The following is a 19,696-nucleotide window of genomic DNA, read 5'->3' as shown; positions in this document are numbered from 1 at the left end:
TGTGCCAGGTGTGGAAATATTTGTTAGGGTCGCCAACCTGGACAGACCCAGCCGAAATGAATCCCTGCAATAAAAAAAAGTGTGGCACCCCAAAACATGGGCAGATTGGGTTGAAGTACAACGGAAAGAACTGGTGTGACGGGGGAGTGGTGTAAGAAACTCGTGAGACAATCCGACCTTCTTGAACTCCGCTGCCATTGCAAAAGTGGCATGGAACAGCCTGGTCCGTGTCCCTTGAGTCCGCAGGAACGCCCACGCTGGCAAGGTCCACGGTCGGAGAAATATAGTCCCGTCCTGCCGGCAAATAAATAACCAGGCACAAAGTGCCGACAGTTAGAGGGGGTCAGGGAAAAATAACGAATGACAAAAACCACAATGTTTAGAATAATGCATGGCACTTGAGTCCATCTGGAAAAAACCATTATGTCTGCTGCCATCACAATGATATTTCTCTAGCCTGAAATACACACACATATACTTTTTACTTTTTTCCCGCTGCTCCCTTTACAGCCGCCTGGCTGTGCACGTCACAGCGCCGATAAGAATTCACACAGCTGCTCTTTAAAGAGGGCCCGTGGATGAGCGTCTGGCAGGCTGTTCCATAAAGCCATAATCCATTGTGGAGCGAGAAATCATTGGCTCCTAAACATCCCTTGTGCTTTTCATTTTACACTTTAAAACATGGCCTCGGGTTCCATGAACAGTAGCGCTACGGGTATGGGAGCCGGAGATTTTAAATGTGGAGTTTTTTTTCTCACAAATAAAACCAACTTTGCAATCGAAAATATGTAATGAGACAGCCCCATTGCATCAGGGGATTCCTTGTAGATTATCATAGTCATTGCTCATTAATTGGCTGAAAACATCTTAAAATAAACACCCACTGCAGGACCCTGCTGACAAAGAGTTTGGCGACTCCGTGTGGCTTTCCTGGATAAATAATTAAATTAGAAGTAAAATATTCAAAGCCAATAGTTATTTTATTTAAAAGTTTACCATCTTGGCAAACACCCATAACCATAAAATATATATATATTCCCGTGTGCATCACATACATAGGGAGTAAGAGCTAGAGATGAATGCAGGATAGATATAACATCAAATCGTGTTCTTACCCATGATTGTTTAGAATTTGTTTAACACTGAATATGTTGCGCCCACCCCGGAGTTTTTGTCTGCCTCCCTTGAGACCACAAGGTCACGCTATAGGGCTTTGTCATGGAGACGATGAACCCATTCAGGAGATCTTGGAGCCTGAGGTCCTTTGAGAAACCTCACGGGACTTCAATCCGGTGAATTGCCTTTTTATCCTTTTCATACGGTACAAGTCATACTTCCCCACACACTATGCTACGTGTTATTTTTTTTACTGGATGACAAGCCCAGATGGTTCATTGTAATTTTCACAGCTGAAATTTTTCCAAATTCAGTGCAAACCCGAAGTTGAATGCGACGGTTTGTTTTGTGCTGCCGCCATTCACGACCAGGTTGAAACCATCAACTCACTGCACTTGAGAACCTGGTTTGTTCACGGGTGGCTGCCTGCGGATTTGAACCCAGGTGCTCAGCGATGCCAGGTCAAGTGTGCTGACCTCTGAACCAGCCGGCCACCTCTAGGTGTAGTGTTCATAAGCGGTGGTCATGCTGTCGAGAGAACGGTCCCAGCAGAGGGAATATGGAATTTGCCGAACGAACTCATGGCTAGCAAAAGATATGCGTGCCTGTTTGAGCAGGTAAACCAACCGATTTGACTTTTTTTATAATTCTGCTAATAAATTATGTCTTTCCCCACAACTACCTCTGCTCAATGTAATTATCTGGGCCCACGCCTGCCAAACGGCAGCGCTAAATTTAAATGCGTTGTCCTTCCCAGTGCAACAGGCGATCCATGGCTTAGATGTAACAAAACATTTTTTTCTAATCCGATTTAGAATTTCAATTCAATGCATGCACCAATGGAAGATAGCCTACTGCGAAGGCACCGCGTATTGCTGCATAGGTTTGTCTGCGGTTGTGCTGTATGACCCTACAATGTGTTTTCGGGCTGTACTGCATTTTGTTCACACAAGCAACAGCAGGCAATGATATATAATCAAGGGAGAACGTGAGCCGCTTTATTCAGTTCCTGAGGAAGCTCCCGGCGTGTAGAGCGAAACGCCGGACATTGTGCCGAACAACATGCGGAACGACATGCGTTACAGCCAGAAATAAAAAAAACACAGATCGGAGAGGGAAATGAAGCGTGGTGTACCTGTCGGGCAGCAAAACCATTGCCATAGTGATGAATGATCTTAACCTGTCCCCAAAAATAGTTCCTTCACATATGGTTTGTCTAGTGCATGGAATGATTTTCAAGCTGAGGTCCGGAGATTTATTTATTTACAGGTCCCCAATGAAGAGTCACCCTTGCAACATTTCCATCAATTTTTTGCACGTAATCTCATCGACTTATTTCTGCAGGAGAGCAACACTGAGGCGTAGGGCTCTTTTTCAGGAGGGTCCTGCATCGGGTGCTTATTTTAGAATGTCTTCAGCCAATTAATGATGAGTTGTTTTCATACATGTGGGAGGAAGCCGGAGCACTGGGAGAAAACTCAGGCGGGCGAGGGGGTAACGCTCTGTCCCCGTACCGATGGAAAAAGATGGCGATTAGTTAACTAGCGAGCCAGGGTTATGGCACCTCGATGCCGACGAGAAGGGAATTTCACAACACGTGTGTGATGCACCAACCCTCACGGCCTCCACAGTGCTAGATTACAGGACACGTACACAGCCACCACCGCCTGGCTCATGAAGAGGACGGAAGAGGTTAACGTTGGGAGCGGCGGTAAGGGGGAAGTGCTGGTGGACTGGGAACCTGCATTGACTCACTGGCACGTCCAATATTCATTAATGTGCACTTTAATTGGCCAGCTCAATAATCGTTTGTATGAGCACCGCCTCAAAAGGTCACGCGCTGAGCTGTGAAGGGGGTGTTCGAATGGCCTGCTTTCCGCAAAGTACACCCTGCCTGTCTCGCTAACATGCACCCATCACCAGGGATTGCAGTGCTACTAAAATAAAAATTGCTTTTAATTTCCAACCAAGGTTACTCAGCGGGAGAGTAAGGAGGTCGCGGCTCAGAGTACGAAGGTCGCGAGTTCAAATAATGGAGACAGGCATGACCCAGTCCATTATCCCTGCAGGGTCAATACAATGAGTACCACTCTGTGGGTAAGTCAACAAAGTTTTGAGTTTAACCAAGCGAGAACTCAGGAGAAAAGGATAGGATATTGAAGGGCAACGAAGGTTATTCCATCGCGAGATTCACCCCCACCACAGGAACGTGAAATTTCTGACACTCGCTAGGAGCTGTAACTGGGAGGTAAGTGCCACCCCAATGTTCAAGCAGAAATAGCTTTGACATTATTATTTTTACATCAGCCCCTACGCCCAGCAATCGCGCAGCTCCGCGGTTGATCCTGCACAACCACTCCGGTGCATGACAGCACCACTCCTCTCCTGCGAAATAACATTTGGTGCCAATACAACGCGTGAAAGAGAGTGCCAATGGGAAGTCCGTGGGGGGGGGGGTGTGATGTGACCCAGTGGCTCAGGGGAGCCTAATGCAGCGCATCGGGGAACTGAGCCGGCACCTGTGAGACCCTTAGACCTCAAGCTCACAGGCCGGCTAGCGCAGGGTTCTCATGCCCCGTGTCGGACTGGTGAACCAATAGGTTTCAGAACCTGCAGTTAAGCACCCCGAGGGGATAGAAAACGAAAAATGTTGGCTTTCTTTTCCAGGGGGTACAAAAAGGCTCCCCAAGTGCAGTGCATTTGACGGTTTCAGCTCAATTACCGACGATTGAGAAAACAATGGGGGGGGGGGACCCAGAGACAATACGGCAAAGCATATTTTGTTACAATGTGATGTCCTAGAAAGTAAACAGCGGCACGTAGACAGCGGTGGAATTATTCGATGATCCAGCAGAAGTTATACACCTGAGAGATGTATGAGGAACAAAAATGTTCATTGATTGAGCTTCGGAAAAGGTCCTATGAATGCCTTGATCTGTGCCTACTGCTGTGGCTGTGAGCCCCAATAGGGAATAGCATTTCACCTCCTCACCTGTGTCCCATTGATTGGTGGATGTTAGTGATAATGAAAAAAACTAAAATAAACAACTAAAAAAAAACCAGCACAGACACGACCCTCAAGGCAGTAACTTTTGTTGCCATGCTGTTAGTGATGATCGCACCAAGGACGGCCGACATAGATAAGACGGTTGTAGTCATTGACATAATTCCGTCAATTGTGCACATTAAATTCATTTTTCTTCAGGTGGCCATGTGTCGCAGAGGTCAGAGCTCTGAGCTGACACCGCTGAGGTCAAGGGTTCACATTCTGGCAGCTGCCTGCGTGATTAAATTGGATTCTCAAAGGTAGTGAGTTGATGGGTCTCAGCCTGAGCACCTCGTATGTACTGCACAAAACTCACGTAACATTTGAATTCAGATGTAAGTTGGTAAAGTTCCAGCTCTTGAGCATTTAAAATATTGGCTGTCATGCAATGAACATGAATTTCATATGCAGAGGTAGCTCTGGCCCTATCCATGAGCCAGTCTCTAACACCAACGATTGCATTGCACTGCGAGAAACCCGAATGTGTTCATCATATCGTGACATGACGCTGATAACACAGGCAGGTTAAAATTTAGGGAAAATGACATTGAATGTGCATATTAAAATATCCATTGTATTCACTGTCAGAGGAGTTGTGCTCTCAGCGTGTCCAGCCATGAGACAAATGCATTTCCATAATAGAGATTTTTTTGGGTAAGATCGCATCAATAACACATTCCTGCGGAGGGAGCTGGTAGGAACGTTGGGTTGCTCGGTCAATGGCCAGGGTCAACGGCGGCGTGGTGTATTCTGCAAATATGCCCGACTGTGAGGGTGGGCACAAGCCGGCGTGAGTAGGTTAAACGTTGAGTTTTATAAGGGCACCACGGGGTGACCAGCCCCTCCCCACCCAACCCCTCCCCACCCAGCACCTCCCCACCCTGCCCTCCCCACCCAGCCCCTCCGTCCCCACCCAACCCCTCCCCACCCTCCACTCTCCACCCAGCCCCACCACTCCCATTTTTGGATGCACGACGGACAGACGGACACAATAATCCCCTGTGGGCTGTTGGAACCAGGAGGTTCCTACCAGTATAAATGTGTCGTTCAAGTCGCCACCACCCGACACAGCCAATTAGTAAGGTTTGTCACTTAAACAGAACGTGCCAATTCGTTACTAGTACAGCACACCGGTGTGTTGGAGAGTCGCGAAAGCGAGGAAGTCTCACAGTGAGTACTGCATTGCATCCTCTCATTAGAATAGCCCCGGAGGGTAGCTTCACTGAAACACTGATTTAAGTCACTTCAATTTGTCGTTTTCATTCATAACTTGGTAACCAACCATTGTGTACTCTAAAAAGTCAAGTTTATTGCTTAACCAGGTGAGAACTCGAGAGACAAGGGTAGTTTCATTTGCAGGAATGACCTCACTTGCGATATGAAAATCACACTAAAATATGCCAATAGTCCAATTTCAGATATGACAAATAGAAAACTAAATCTAATGTTTTATAATGTAGCCATTGATGACAATGCTGATACAAACACGTACAATGTAACCGATATTGGCCAAACATCCCAGTGCAAAAATAAAAGCACACGCCTGCAAATTACCCAATTGGGATTACACTTTGCAAAGTTGCCCCTTCCTGCGAAGAATCTGGCAGGACCCTCCTGAAACAAAAGTCTTGAGTGAGGCTTTCCCAGCTGAACAAGTGTAGTAGTAATACTCATCATCATCATATCCGTCACACCTGTGTATGGGCCTCGCAGGGACAGCCTGCCCTCCGACTGGCTCCTGTGCATGCGCGGGGTTCGGTTGGGAATGGCAGCACGGGAAGCGCTGGCCGTGTGCGAGCCCTCCGTGTCCGAGCCTGCGGTAGAAACACAAGCGCCGGAGCACCACTGAGCGACACATCCAGCAGCGACCGTTTCATTTTATTTTTTATTGTTATTCAAGAACCAAGAACACAAAGTATATTCTGAAGAGGTGGGGGGGGAGGATAAATGTGCAAATAACGTGGAACAAACCCGACGCGATGCTTCGGGCACAACACAAGCGTCCTTCTTCAAGTGGGGACAGCTTAGCAAAAGCACACTGCTAAAGTGTGTCCCCACCTGAAGAAGGACGCTTGTGTTGCGCCCGAAACGTCGTGATTTAATTTATTTTACATTTTTTACCTACGTGACTTTACTGAAGAAAAAAACCCCCAAAGAGTATGAATCCTTGCAGTCACGAAAACTTCAAATCTAGAACCGACGCGATGCACCTTCGAAATTCTGGACCGACCGCGGTCGGGGTAACGATCGGGAGCAGCGTATTTACGGGGGAAGGGGAAGAAGATGGAAGAATGGGGAGGTGGGGTGGTGGAATGTAACCAAACCGAACCAGAAATAAAATAACATGAACGCGATATCCACGTTTATCATTGTCGTTTTCTCCCCAACAGCGACCCCTTCATTAACGTGCAGCGGGCACGGAGAGGCTGCAGCCTTCAGCACAAAGTTGCAAGAGCTCGGGCAGTGTGACCCAGGTGGCAGCAGTGCTAACATACAAACATTAACAACGTCAAGTCGATGATGATGATGATGACGATGAGAATTTGCATTTGAATTGAATCCCATGCCATCCCACGATGGTCATTGCTTGAATGTATTTCACCACGATCGTCAGGTGTGGGATAGGCGGAGGTTGCGGACTAAGAACCGGTTCCGATGTCGCTCGCCACTGATGTGAGCCGTGGCCAGGAATTTAATTCAGGTTCTTGCAGGGTTCCTAGCTCAGCGTAATTAACCACTGCACCACCGCTCCGTGTCCAATGCGCGTTATCGATGCTAAAAGGAGCATGTTGTGTCATGCCAAGGCAACATAGACTCTCTCTCTCTCTGTGAATATGCTATCAGGTACAGTTATGGATAGGTGGATCTCGATAATCAGTCTGGGCAATATGGTGGTGTTATGTTTCGCAGTTAAAGCAAGCGTCATGCATTAAAATGTTTACACACATGTGTGCCATTCTAAAGCAATGCCACGATAAGAAATTACATTTTACGTATAATAGGCAGTGACAGTTGAGCAAATCCTGCTTTACCAAATCAGCTGGTAAGAATTTGACATGGGTATCATAATAACACTGCGATTTCATGTTCACCACAACATTGTGAAAAATACATTATATGAGTTATTTTATACTTCGAATACAGATGAGTAGCTCCCCGATGTGTTTTTCGGTTTGTACTGTGTTTTTTTCAGCACGGTTGTCTGACGTTTCATTCCCACGTGCTGGCACCTTCTTCGGGAGCTAAATGAGAAGCTACTGAATAGCTGTTGAAGTAGCTCTTGAAGAAGTTGCCGGCATGCTTAACAAAACGTCAAGACGTCGTGCCCGAAAAAGACGGTGGTACGGCCCGAAAACCACAACGGAGAGAGGTCGACAGCACAATCGTGAAAAAAATAAAAACGAGCCACCGTAAATTTTTCTAAAGTTTTTTTTTTACATATGACAAACTATAATAATAATAAATATATAAGTACTGTCGTCTAAAAAAAGAAGAAGAAAAAAAAGCTCTTACGCTTTCAATACACATTGACAACCAATAACAACTCCCACAAAGGTGCATTTACACTTACAGATTTCACAGTTCAAAGGGAGGTGACGCTCAGTCCCTGGTGCAAATATAGCCTCAGTGCATAGGAACGGTTATGCACGCCCCAAACCCGGTGCTGTGATAATATGCTAATGAGAAACTCTTGCCTGCATACGATCTGATGAAAATGTTGTGAACCCGCACATAGGTGGAACATGAAAGTGGCTTCAAATGGATATCTTTCCATACACACTGCCTCTGAAGGTTGTCTTTTACTGAAAGCTGTGCACGCCGTTTTAACCGTTTTAGCAAATGCGGCCTACACCTCATCAGAGTCACACGTTCACGTAACAAAAGAAAAGAATCACCAAATTACGCCTTTTTAGATACTTTCGCATGAGATAACAATGCGGTTGGTATTTCTGCCGTCCAGCATCCAACCTCGGCAGCCGCGATAAATGCCCCACGCAAATCTGTGCACGGTTCAAAAACTCACGCGCATCGGTTGCAATCCGCAACACAACTAGCTTACGAGCCTAACTTTGCTCAAAGCAATCCCACATTACAAGAGTCTGGCATATGTTTCCATGACCCCCCCCTCGTAGAACTTACAGTGAGCGTGTTGAGAGCGCAGGGGAGGAGGCTGCGACTGGCTGAATCTCGATCTCACTTCCTCCCGCAGCTTGACGACTTCACGGTGAAGGTCCTCCACGCTTTTGCTTGAACGGCGCAGGGATAGAGAGCGGTAGAGAGCGGTGTTAGATTGAATTCGGCGCTCGCCCAAATGCCAAAGCCACGTATCCGAAACGTCCCATTGCCGACGCTTTCCTGAAAGAGGACAACAATCATCATCGCCTGTGATGGGGAGGCCATCATCCAGCAGTGGATTGATCACGGCTGACGAGGATTATGACGGTTATGGTTAATTATTTTTCGCGTGCCGATGCCAACTCACCGTCGTCACCATCATCGTCAGGCATGATCACTGGATGAAGGCCTCCCACCCGCTGTAGCTATATCTCGCTGCTCTGCAATGGAACGATCCACCTCGCATATGCAGAAGAGATGATTCCATTGCTTCCAACTCCACGGTGGGATTCCTGTTTGACGTGTCCCCTCACTTGAATGCCACTGACCACCATCGCTAGGTGACTGTATCTCATAGTCACTACGATTGCGTGCATAAATAGGAAATGTAATTTCAAAGGCGTAGACATTTTTTTAAATGATCTAAAATTTACAAATGTATGTTTTGAGAAGGGAACAGTTTATGGTTGCTGAACACAGGCCCAAAAGCCCTGGGCAACAACACAGTGCGATCGAGGGGAAAAGGGGAGAGACGACGATGTGAGGGAGAACCAACATCGAGCAGTACCGGTAAAGAAGAAGAAAGATAAGTGTCATGTCCTGTGTAGTATGGTGGCTGAACACAACACGGATGAGATGAAACAGTCCGACGGGTAGGCTGAATCCTCGTGGCAGAAGAAATCAAAAAGTGAAAGTTGATTAGAACAGCAACCATGACAAGGGTGATACGGAGTCGACCGACCGCTGGTGAGCGAGTGGCTGTAGTGTGAATCGGTGAGTGCCAGGACGCACTCTCGCTTGGGCGTGCTCGCCAGAGGAGCCGGCGGCGGCACGACGCTGCGGCGCCTGGTTCGTCCCCGGGATCGGCCGGACGACGATGCCGAGGTTTCGCGAGACCTCTCGGGGTCCCGGGCGACGTGGCCAGGCCTCTTGCTCTGCTCCAGGCGCCGCCCCAGTTTGGCGATTTCTGACTGCAGTGTCAGCATGGCTTCCCTAGGAGGTGCGAACGAGAGCACATCTTTCTTTCGGCACAGTGACCCGCAACATCTTGGGCGAAGTGCTCAGCAGAGATCGTGGATGCTGATCTTTTAAAGTCTTTCCCCAAAGTTTCTCCCAATTCATACTCTTAGTTTTTTTCGGTAAAGTCACGTAGGTAAAAAATGAATTAAAATTAATTGTGCGATCGGCTTAATGTCATGATATGAAGCATAAATTAGTATCTCTCACAGGGCAGTGTAACCCTTCGCGTTCAAGAGTGGCTCGTGGAAACGGGTGTCATAGAAGTACCTCTGAGATTCCTTGAAGTGACCTTTGTTCCACACAGTAATGGGCAGCACTTTCCTATCCACTCTTCTTCCAAGAGTAACGTTTGGAATGTGATCGTGATTTTTTTATTATTTTTAGAGCTGATATTTTGGACAAATTAAGTGCAGAACCAAATTTCATGTGATGGGGATTTCTTTCTAGCTCTGAGATGCCCTGCTATCTCTCTTGGTACCCGGCCAAAAAATTTGTCAAATGTATTTGGTGATACTGTATTGGCAGCAGTGCACAAGCACAAACCAACAAAAGTCTCATTCGTGAATAATTCTGTGGCCTTAAAAAGGACAATAAATGATTGGCAACGTTTTGGATAATGGCCAGAAGTTGAGTTTTTAAAGATGTATATGTCCTGTTGGTATGCACATAAAGCATAGGACATAAAATAAATGTATAAAACCAACCACTGGGTTATACTAATTATTCAGAGCACAAATATTGTGCAAAGCACCATATGAAAATGGCGTACGTAAAGATCATAACCACACCACCTTAATAACCACGCCACCATGAACCTAAAAACACTCAACAACACATGTACCAAACCATCACTTCCTGCAATACTTACATTTTATATCGTAGGAGTGCAATGATGCATTGATTGATCTTTGAACAACGATTCTTCTCTTAGAATAAATGCATCAAATGATGTGTGTAACAATTCTTGTTTTTTTCAATAATTCTGTAAGTGGAGCAGTGGTGCAGTGGGCAATACACATGCACAGTAAATCTTGATTCCAGTCTTGGGTGCCTTTCTGTGTGGAGTTTGCATGTTCTCCACCTGTTCTGCATGGGTTCTCTCTGGGCTCTCTGGTGTCCTCTCATAGAATGTCATTGGTGTTGGCCAAACCACCCAATGTAGTAGGCCCCTCCTGAAAGAGAGTCTTTGGCTTTACCGGGTAAATAAGTCATGATTACTAAAACCCACACTGAGCGTCGTGTGACGTAAGGTCAAACAACTCCCATGAATGAAAGGTGTGGGTAGGCCTTCATTCCACCAGTAGATTGGCAAAGGACATGTTACTATATTTTTTTCTGTTGTATATAATGGGTTCACGTCACCTTTGCAACGAAAAATGACTGCAATGTAAAAAAAAAACGAGGCCCTTTACAGAGTTGGTGACCAGTGGAACTTGGGTTCGAATCCAGGCAGCTAATACATGACTAAAGCCATGTTCTCATTTTCAGAAATTTACATGAGATGCATTCGTATGCGCATAATACATGCATTTAATAATTTGTGCAAGGATGAATGTATTACAATGTATTCAAATTGCATGAATGTATTATGCCGATGTTACATTTAGGCTACTGGATAATAAACACTAAGCACGGTCTCGGTCTGGTAACCGATAATTGCCAAGAAAGACATATTAGTCTTTTTTTTTCCCAATGCAGCTTTTTTTTCCAGCTCTAACAATTAAAAAACATCAGTCTAATTGACACACAAATAAACTTTACAGGGCATGTAAAAGGTGTGAATATAAAAAATATGTTGGAGCGACCTCATCAGTAATCACGAGATATCCTCTTATGGGACTACTCTCTGACAGGGTGATGCACTGCAAATGAGAACAAATCTTGCATATTGTGAAACATGCTCCCACATGCGTCTGTCTGCAGAATTAGTGTATTCGTAATATGGTTGCAAAGGGTAATTTGAGCTCTGCTTGGTGTGTCTCAGCTCTGAGTGACCGCTTGATCAATTTGGTTAGTTTTCTATGGGGCAAGCCGGCCGAACAAACACAACTTGTAGGAAAGATATATTCGGTATCATTTATGAGTCTTATAGTGCCTCCTCCGTTACGTACAGATGAATGGACAGACAGAGCTAATGCTGAAATGCTTTCTACATTATTTCTGAAAGTATACTTTTTTTTACTTGAACTCGATGTATAGAAGTTAACTATATTCTTTGGGTCTTTTGGTAAAATCACGTAGATAGGTTCAAAGAAAAAAAACATTATTTTTCCTTGAGAAAATAACGTTATTTTCTTTGAGAAAATCATGTTATTTTGAGAAAATAATGTTATTTTCTTTGAACCTATCTACGTGATTTTACCGAAACACCCGAAGAATATGAATTCCTGCAGTCACGAAAGCTTTAAGTCAAGAAGTTAACTGTGTTATAGGCTTGAAGTGGGTGTACAGAATTGGACTGTGTGTATAGAATTTCAGTTTATATGCAGATTTAGACTTTTTGTATAGAATGAAACGTTGTGTATAGTTCTAGATTTGAAGCTTTCGTGACTGCAAGGATTCATACTCAGGTTTTTCGGTAAGGTCACATAGGTAAAAATAATAATAATATTTCTATTAAAAAAAATTACGTGACCTTACTGAAAAAAACCTAAGAGTACGTTGTGTATGGCATGTAACGTTGCGTACACAAATTGAACTGTGTGTATAAAATTAAAAGTTGTGCATAAAATGTGACATTGCATAGAGAAATTGAACTGTGCGCAACGGAAGACGGCGTACTGCTTCGACGAGCGGGACGACTGCCCGTCGCTGAGCTGGGAGAGGCGCCTGCCACGGGAGGGCTGGCCAGAGTCGAGGCGCGTGGAGCCTGGCGAGCCAGGCACCTCGTCCGCGCCCCTTCTAGTGGCACGCGCAGCCGTCCTCACCGCCTCCACCGCCAACGCTGTAGGGCAGCAAGCAGAGCAACCATTCGCTGTTATCATCAACACTGGCCATGATCAATCCACTGCTGGATGAAGGCTTCCTCCAAGCCATTGTCATCTCACACGATCCTGCATTGTGATGTAGCACATGCACATGAGCTGATTTCATCACGCTATCTTTAACCGTGGACGTGCACTCGGGCACCACTAATATTCGCCATGGTTGGGAATCAAGCTCGGGTTGCTTGGCTCGGAGTACTGGGCGCTAATCACTACACCACCACCACTCTTCTCATTACGCATGCAGGGATATTGGCTCCTAAATGGACGCATACAGAAAGTTAAGGCGTCTTTGTGTGTGCGTGCGTGTGGTTTGATTCCAGGCTATGCACATCATCACTGGAGAGTGAGAGTTAAACTTTTACATTTCCATTCGATTCAGCCTTAAATTAAGAACTGGGGAAATGGGCGATTATTAGGCATTTAACGATGCATCAGATAATGGATTACAATCAATTCAAACTCTCCCGATACAACACTCCAATTGTGCACGGAATGATCAAATATTTGCAATTTGTAATCGGTTCATGAGAACCCTGCAGCTCCTAGCGGCGCTACAATAATCACAATGTGGCAAGAAGAGAGAATCGGTTCTTGAATATAATTGGAACAACGAGCCGTGACAATTCATCTACAGTCTTGAAGGGTGCCAGCCAATCCACAATCCATACTTCGTGATTAAAGGCACTTGTGTGGTGTTGGCTACGCCACCCCCTTGTGTGCCATGCTGGCTTTTTATAATTGGTGGTCGCAAACAGCACATGCCCTGGAAATCTACCTTGGCCACATCCCTGGCTGACACTTATAATAGGATCTACGGAGCAGGGAACATGTGTCATGTTTCATTGCAATCTCAGTTTTTTTTGTTCGCACCTGCGTAGGAAGTTCACAGTCTCAACTCAGGTGACAGTGTGTAAAACTCAGCATCCAGCAGACTGTGAGACACTTGTTAGGACTGGTTATGTCAGTAGCGTCAGTCACAGTCATATCTGCCGCAGACGTATGCTGGCAGCTGCAGCAGCTGGTGCATGCGCTCATTTGACATTTAAGGAATTGGCTGGTGCTGTGGCAGAAAGTGATCAGAAAGTTAGGAAGTGAAATCCTGTGTGGGTTGAAAAAAAAGTTCGTTGTCCATCCAGAGTGACTATTAGCACCACTCTAGCAATTTAACAGTGGTCATCCTTGGGAATGGATGCTCTCTGTCAGAGGATTGTGGAATTTCCGCCACTGGCTAAGGGCCATGAATGGAAAATATCCCTGTTCTATGTAAATTTAACAGTTATGCTGGCATTGCTTAAAACAACTATTTCTGTATTGTTTTATTATAATTTTCTTTAAATACAATATAGAAATGAGGCACTGCACAACACTGTTTTGAGTAAACCAAATTGTTTTACATTTTAAAAATTGAACAAGTAAAAGTTGTATGATTGTGGGGAGACACTGATCTTCTGTTAATAAGACTATTTTTCAGGAGGGTCCTGCATTGGGAATTTTGACCATTTCCATCCTTCGATTAGCACATTTGGCTACGTACGGCGCGAAAGAAGCTCAACATACATACATGCATACATGCACAACCCTGATGTACATCACGACGCCTCGCTCGACAGCGTGCCGAATAAGGCTCACCTCGTGGGGTGGAGATCTCCCCCTTCTCTCCATCCCTCCCCGCGCCTCTGACGTAGAGGCGGGGTGCGGTGGCGCGGATGGGCGTGACGTCGCCACGAGTGCTGCTTGTCTGCTCACCCGCAGCCCACCGCTTGGATCCCGCGCCAGTCGCCCTCGCCTCCTCATCCTGCGGGACCCGCGGCGCTGCCCGCGGCGCTGCCCCCGCCCTGCGTTGTTTCGGAGCCGCTTCGACGCCACTGGGATGCCTGTTTGCGAAAGCGAGAAGCCTGCAATGAACATGCTGGGGTTTGAAATCAGTCACGCCTTGGCAGGAGCCAGGGCTGCAACTGAGAACAAATGTTGTGGCCCCTTGTGCGACTTTGCATTGCCGTGAATTGTCTGACTCTCTCTTGGACAAACCCCGGCCTGCCTGGCGTTCCATCACACCAGGGCCCTCAGACAATTATCAGGAGAAGCTCCCCCCCCTCTCCACTGTGGAGCGATCAGAGAGAGTTGTAGGCTTTGAGGATGGAGCACGTTGCACGCAAATCTCCCATTGCATTGCAAAAGGAGATATTATTAATCCAGATTTATCAGACACCAGCATGCACTAAAGATAACTACGTCGTGCTTATTTAGTGCGTGCATTTACCCTTCACGTGAAAAGCGAACCGCTTGAATTAATGTGTATCGGCATTTTGTCAAATCGCTGCTGGTTGAGGACCTCCGACCGTGGAATGTCGTGGGGTTTATTGACCATACTTCACGACGCTGGTCAGTATGGGTTTGTGAAGTTGGGCAGCATAGCCATTGGAGCATAGCATAGCACAATGATGGATTTTGCTGCACTGCCCTGGAATGCCCACAATGGAGCACTCGACTATAATTGGGTCAAGTTCCACCTTGACAGGCCTTCTAGAACATGATTGAAATTGACATCAGTCACCCGCTCCATCAGGGTCATCTATATATGTCTGTCTGTGTGAGATACAGAGTCGAGGGCAGACGACCTGGTCACGTGCATCGTTGTTTCTGGGGTCGTGAGCGTTGCTCCGAGCCGCCCGCTCTCTGAACCGACGAAGCCGCTATCAGTCTCTGGTGACAAGATTCGATCCTACGCACGACGGGGACACAAATAAACACAAAGCACCAGGCTGGTGATGGCTTGACAATGTGTAACATTGAGTGGGCATCGAGTGTGAAATTAACACTTTTTTTATTAAGCTGTTAAAATAAACATTGATTAATTTTACTAAAATTCAACACACGATGATCTACTCCCAGAGCCATCACAGACTCCTTGGGTGACTGCAACAAGGTGTCTCAGTACTGAAATAAATAAATGTGTCACAGTGGTTCTCATTCTCTATTTAGAGACCCTGAGACCCGTGGTTGAACAAGGGGTAGTGGGAGAAAGAGAGGGGAGGCAGGGGGTGTATGCAGTTTATCATCTCTATAATGAACAGGTAAGTGTCGTTGAGGTTCTCTCTTCATCAGTGGGGCCTGTTCCCACTGGCCCCTAATGAGGTGCCGCAATCGCTGTGCGCTCGCACATCTCACAGGCGAGCTGCCTCTGACCTCCGCTAGCTTCTGACCGCCGGCCTTAACCACCTGAAGGATGGGAGGAAACACATTTGACATCCGTGCCCAACGCCCTGATGTGTTTTGTTTTTTTGTGTGTGGTTAACCTGCGAGTTTGCTATTGTTTGAAAAGACATCGGAGAGCTTTACAGCACAACGGCAAAGAGCCGAAGCGAGGTGTACATTTCCGCCCACTCCCACGCCTCACGGAGTGGTGCCGGCTCTCACCTCCTGCTTAGTGCCGGCGGCCGGCCGTCGCGCTGGACGGGGCCGGGGCTCACGGTTGGCAGCGTCGCCCGTGCCGCTGCTCAGGCTGCTGCGGCTCGTGGCTGCGCGGGGCTGTGCTCCCCGGGCCCTCGGCATCACCGGCGCACGCGGCTAGAAAACGCGGCGCCATCGCAGGCGAGACAAGGGACACGGACGCAATGATCAGACAAATCCACGCCGGGGGAGCCACGCTAACGATGAATTGCTTTCGAGTAGCCAAGTGCTCATCTCCATTGGTGGTCCAGGACCAAAAGTGGAAATTTCTCATTCCTATAATTGGGGCCAGTTTGTTTTCCAATAGACTAACAGCTGTTGACTTCCCACAAAAGTAGAACAGTGAAAACCCAATATAACATTGTTAAGTGGACCGGCCAAACTTAATGTTAGATGCAGAAAAATGTAAATTGGTGGAACTTTGACCAGCAGTTGTATCAATGCGAATGCTTTAGTTGGACTTAAAAATTAGGACATCAAGTACAGGAAACCTAGTGAGATTTCACTGTACTCAAATAGTAAATGTACATGCACGCATCCTTTTGCCAGTGTACTGCTGGATGAATGTTTCCCCACTCCATGTCGATCATGGGTGTTAGCTTCGTTCAGGAATTCAACTTAGGTCGCCGGGTTCATAGTGCCATGCACAAATCACTACACCACAGCTCCACCCCACTAATAATCACGAGTTATAACTTGGTTGGATTGACTGTGTCAAATAACTCACTTTAATGCTGTCAATTTCAAGTTGTAAATCGCCGCAATCTCGAAGACAAGCAGAAAAAACAGCAGCTACGTGGGGAGCTGGCACTACCAACAATTGCCCAAGCTCTGTGCTCCTTCATCTATTAAGATGTTTTCTGCCAATTCATGCGTTTATGCAAAAACCCACGTGTGCAAGGTGGAAACACTCTATCCCATACAGATGGAACCAGGTGGAGTCCACATTTTTCTGTAACGTTTTCTCGAGACCTACCAGGAGTTTTACAAAATATGTGTGTGTAATCCACCAACCCTCGTAGCCTCAAGTGATGGTTTACAAGCCACGTGCATAGCCTCTACTGCCTGGCACTTAGATGGGACACATTCTATTTATTTGCATGTTTAATTTTGGTTACGATTTTTATGATGTTTTTTTTCAACTTTAATTTGGATCATGAAAAAAAAGTGTTGGCACTCTGAGACCTCTTAGAGGTAAATAAGAATTAAACATTTGTAAAGATGGTGTTGATGATGGTGATACATGCTGAAATATAATTAGCTCATTCAATGGATGCAGCTTGTGATATTTTACGTGCTGTCTGTACGTAGTAATATATTCGCTCAAGACATACTCAAAGACTATAAAGTTAAATAATATAATTACATTATTATACAACGTGCAATATCAATATGCTCTACCGATAACCGGTAGTAGATTTTCCCTGCTATTGGCTTCAATGTCACACAATCCATGGGAGGAAAACTGCTTGGTTCACTGAAGACGGATCGTAGGTATAAATGCAAGAGACTTAACTGTATTATGTTTATAAGCTCTCAGCTTACATTTTTTGGGGCCCAAGTCAAAATCTTTGGTATTTATATTTTCTAGTTTGTGCCAAATGTAAGCTTTTTATCCAGTCTTTTTAATTCAACCATGATAATCTAAATGTATTTTACGTCTATTTATATTACAACTGTGTATTCATGTCCCTATAGTGCACAATAAAGAGACAATTTTGAGCAGTTGATGGATGAGAAATTTAAGAAGCTACCTGCTCAAATGAGTGTGGGGCAGTGTTCACCTCTGTTGGTGGCCCCAAGGAAGCTGTAAATTCCACATTACTATGGCAGGTGTCATCTTGTCCATAGAACAAGCACTGTGGACTTCCCATGAAGCGGTACTTATTTCCATGCACGGATGATGGGCAGTCGACTCCTTAATTCTGGAATTTGAACTCAAATCCTTCTGAGTGTCTCACCACAAAGCCACCTGACAATGCACAGAAATCAAATTCATGACCTAAACTTATTCTTATTTTATAAACACATTCCTGCGGAGGAAGCTGGTAGGAACGTTGGGTTGCTCGGTCAATGGCCAGGGTTAACGGCGGCGTGGTGTATTCCACAAATATGGCCAACCGTGAGGGCGGGCACAAGCCCGTGACCAGCCCCTCCCCACCCAGCCCCACCCCTCCCACCCCCCACCCAGCCCCTCCCCACCCAGCCCCTCCCCACCCTCCGCTCTCCACCCAGCCCCACCTCTCCCATGTTTGGATGCACGATGGACGGACGGACACAATAATCCCTTGTGGGCTGGTGGAACCAGGTGGTTCCTACCAGTATAATGTAATGTGATTGGTAGTCACACAATTTCCATAGCACACAACGGCTATCGTGAAGGCGATACCTATGGTGTTTCATAGCTCTTGTCAGCCAGCAGGGGGCGATTATACATGGTGTTACAGGATTACATTATTTGCAGATAAGTTATTAAATCTGAGAAATTTGGACTGGGGCACCAGCAATAGACCGCCTACTCTTTAACAAATAACATCCCGGGATCTTTACCGCCCACCACGAAGCAGACATCGTGCATTTTTTGCTCAATACACCCGGAGTGTTAACCAGGACTGTCGCTGAACCATGACCCTGTGCCACAAATGTCAAGCGGTCTCGGCGACGCCCTGACGCCACCTCTGCTTTCGCCGTGGTGTGGTGCTCCGCCGCCGCCGCCGCCACCGCCGCCGCGCCGCTGTGCTGAGCCGTTCGGCGACCGCTGCGCAAAGCGGCGTCCCCTCCCGCCTTCCCGTCGTGCTCCGTGGCTGAAGGAGAGGCACGCGCCGGCCACATGGGCGTCCGCCTACGGGGGCGAGCGCAGGGAGGTGCATCGTGTCGTCGCTCGAGCGAGATGTACTCATGGCCAAAAGCGTTGATGCCACCACACCTAGCCAACGCTTTCGACCCTCTGCCAGATCCAGCAGCTTCTGGGATTTAGACACGCTACCACCAGGATCTGCTCTGGCAGTATTCCACCACTTGATCTTAGACCTCCCCTCTTGGTCGATGGACTTGTGGAGATTACTCCAATTGCAAACTTGTTTTCTAATTGAAAACTCATTTTCTTGGTTCTTTCGGTAAAGTCACGTAAAAGGGAAATAATAAAATAAAAATAAAACAATAAAATTCTCACGACGTTTCGATTGCAACACAAACACCTGATGATGATTGTCTGTGTTGCAATCGAAACGTCGTTGGAATTTTATTGTTTTATTATTATTTTATTATTTCCCTTCTACGTGACTTTGCCGAAAGAACCAAGAATATGAATGCCTGCAGTCACGAAAGCTTTAAATCGAAATGAAAACGCATTGTTTGTTGTCCTTCCGCCGCACCTCCGATTAGCATTCAGAGTATTTGGCAGCTATATATTTCCTTGTTTTCTAATTGAAAACTAATTTTCTTGGTTCTTTCGGTAAAGTCACGTAAAAGGGAAATAATAAAATAAAAATAAAACAATAAAATTCTCACGACGTTTCGATTGCAACACAAACACCTGATGATGATTGTCCGTGTTGCAATCGAAACGTCGTTGGAATTTTATTGTTTTATTATATTTTATTATTTCCCTTCTACGTGACTTTGCCGAAAGAACCAAGCATATGAATGCCTGCAGTCACGAAAGCTTTAAATCGAAATGAAAACTCATTGTTTGTTGTCCTTCCGCCGCACCTCCGATTAGCATTCAGAGTATTTGGCTGCT

At 46.1% G+C, this 19,696-nt stretch overlaps 1 protein-coding gene across 2 annotated transcripts in view; it reads right to left on the bottom strand.

The window, feature by feature from the left end:
- LOC133354579 (microtubule organization protein AKNA-like) overlaps positions 1-19,696 on the bottom strand; it is a 69,258-nt gene that overhangs the window by 14,703 nt on the left and 34,859 nt on the right. For both annotated transcript variants that reach the window (XM_061571525.1, XM_061571526.1), the window contains exons 13-21: positions 18,631-18,796; positions 15,922-16,071; positions 15,123-15,226; positions 14,134-14,378; positions 12,299-12,461; positions 9,290-9,490; positions 8,303-8,409; positions 5,857-5,976; positions 178-294 (exon numbers count right to left, since the gene is read on the bottom strand). In XM_061571525.1, coding sequence (XP_061427509.1) covers positions 178-294; positions 5,857-5,976; positions 8,303-8,409; positions 9,290-9,490; positions 12,299-12,461; positions 14,134-14,378; positions 15,123-15,226; positions 15,922-16,071; positions 18,631-18,796 — 1,373 coding nt within the window. The remainder of the gene's footprint in view (positions 1-177; positions 295-5,856; positions 5,977-8,302; positions 8,410-9,289; positions 9,491-12,298; positions 12,462-14,133; positions 14,379-15,122; positions 15,227-15,921; positions 16,072-18,630; positions 18,797-19,696) is intronic.

This window comes from Lethenteron reissneri, chromosome 48 (assembly GCF_015708825.2).
Source record: "Lethenteron reissneri isolate LAM-NWPU_2019-01 chromosome 48, ASM1570882v1, whole genome shotgun sequence".
Lineage (NCBI taxonomy): Eukaryota > Metazoa > Chordata > Hyperoartia > Petromyzontiformes > Petromyzontidae > Lethenteron > Lethenteron reissneri.
Note: the sequence above shows the minus strand (reverse complement) of the source record. Positions and strands in the feature narration are given on the sequence as shown.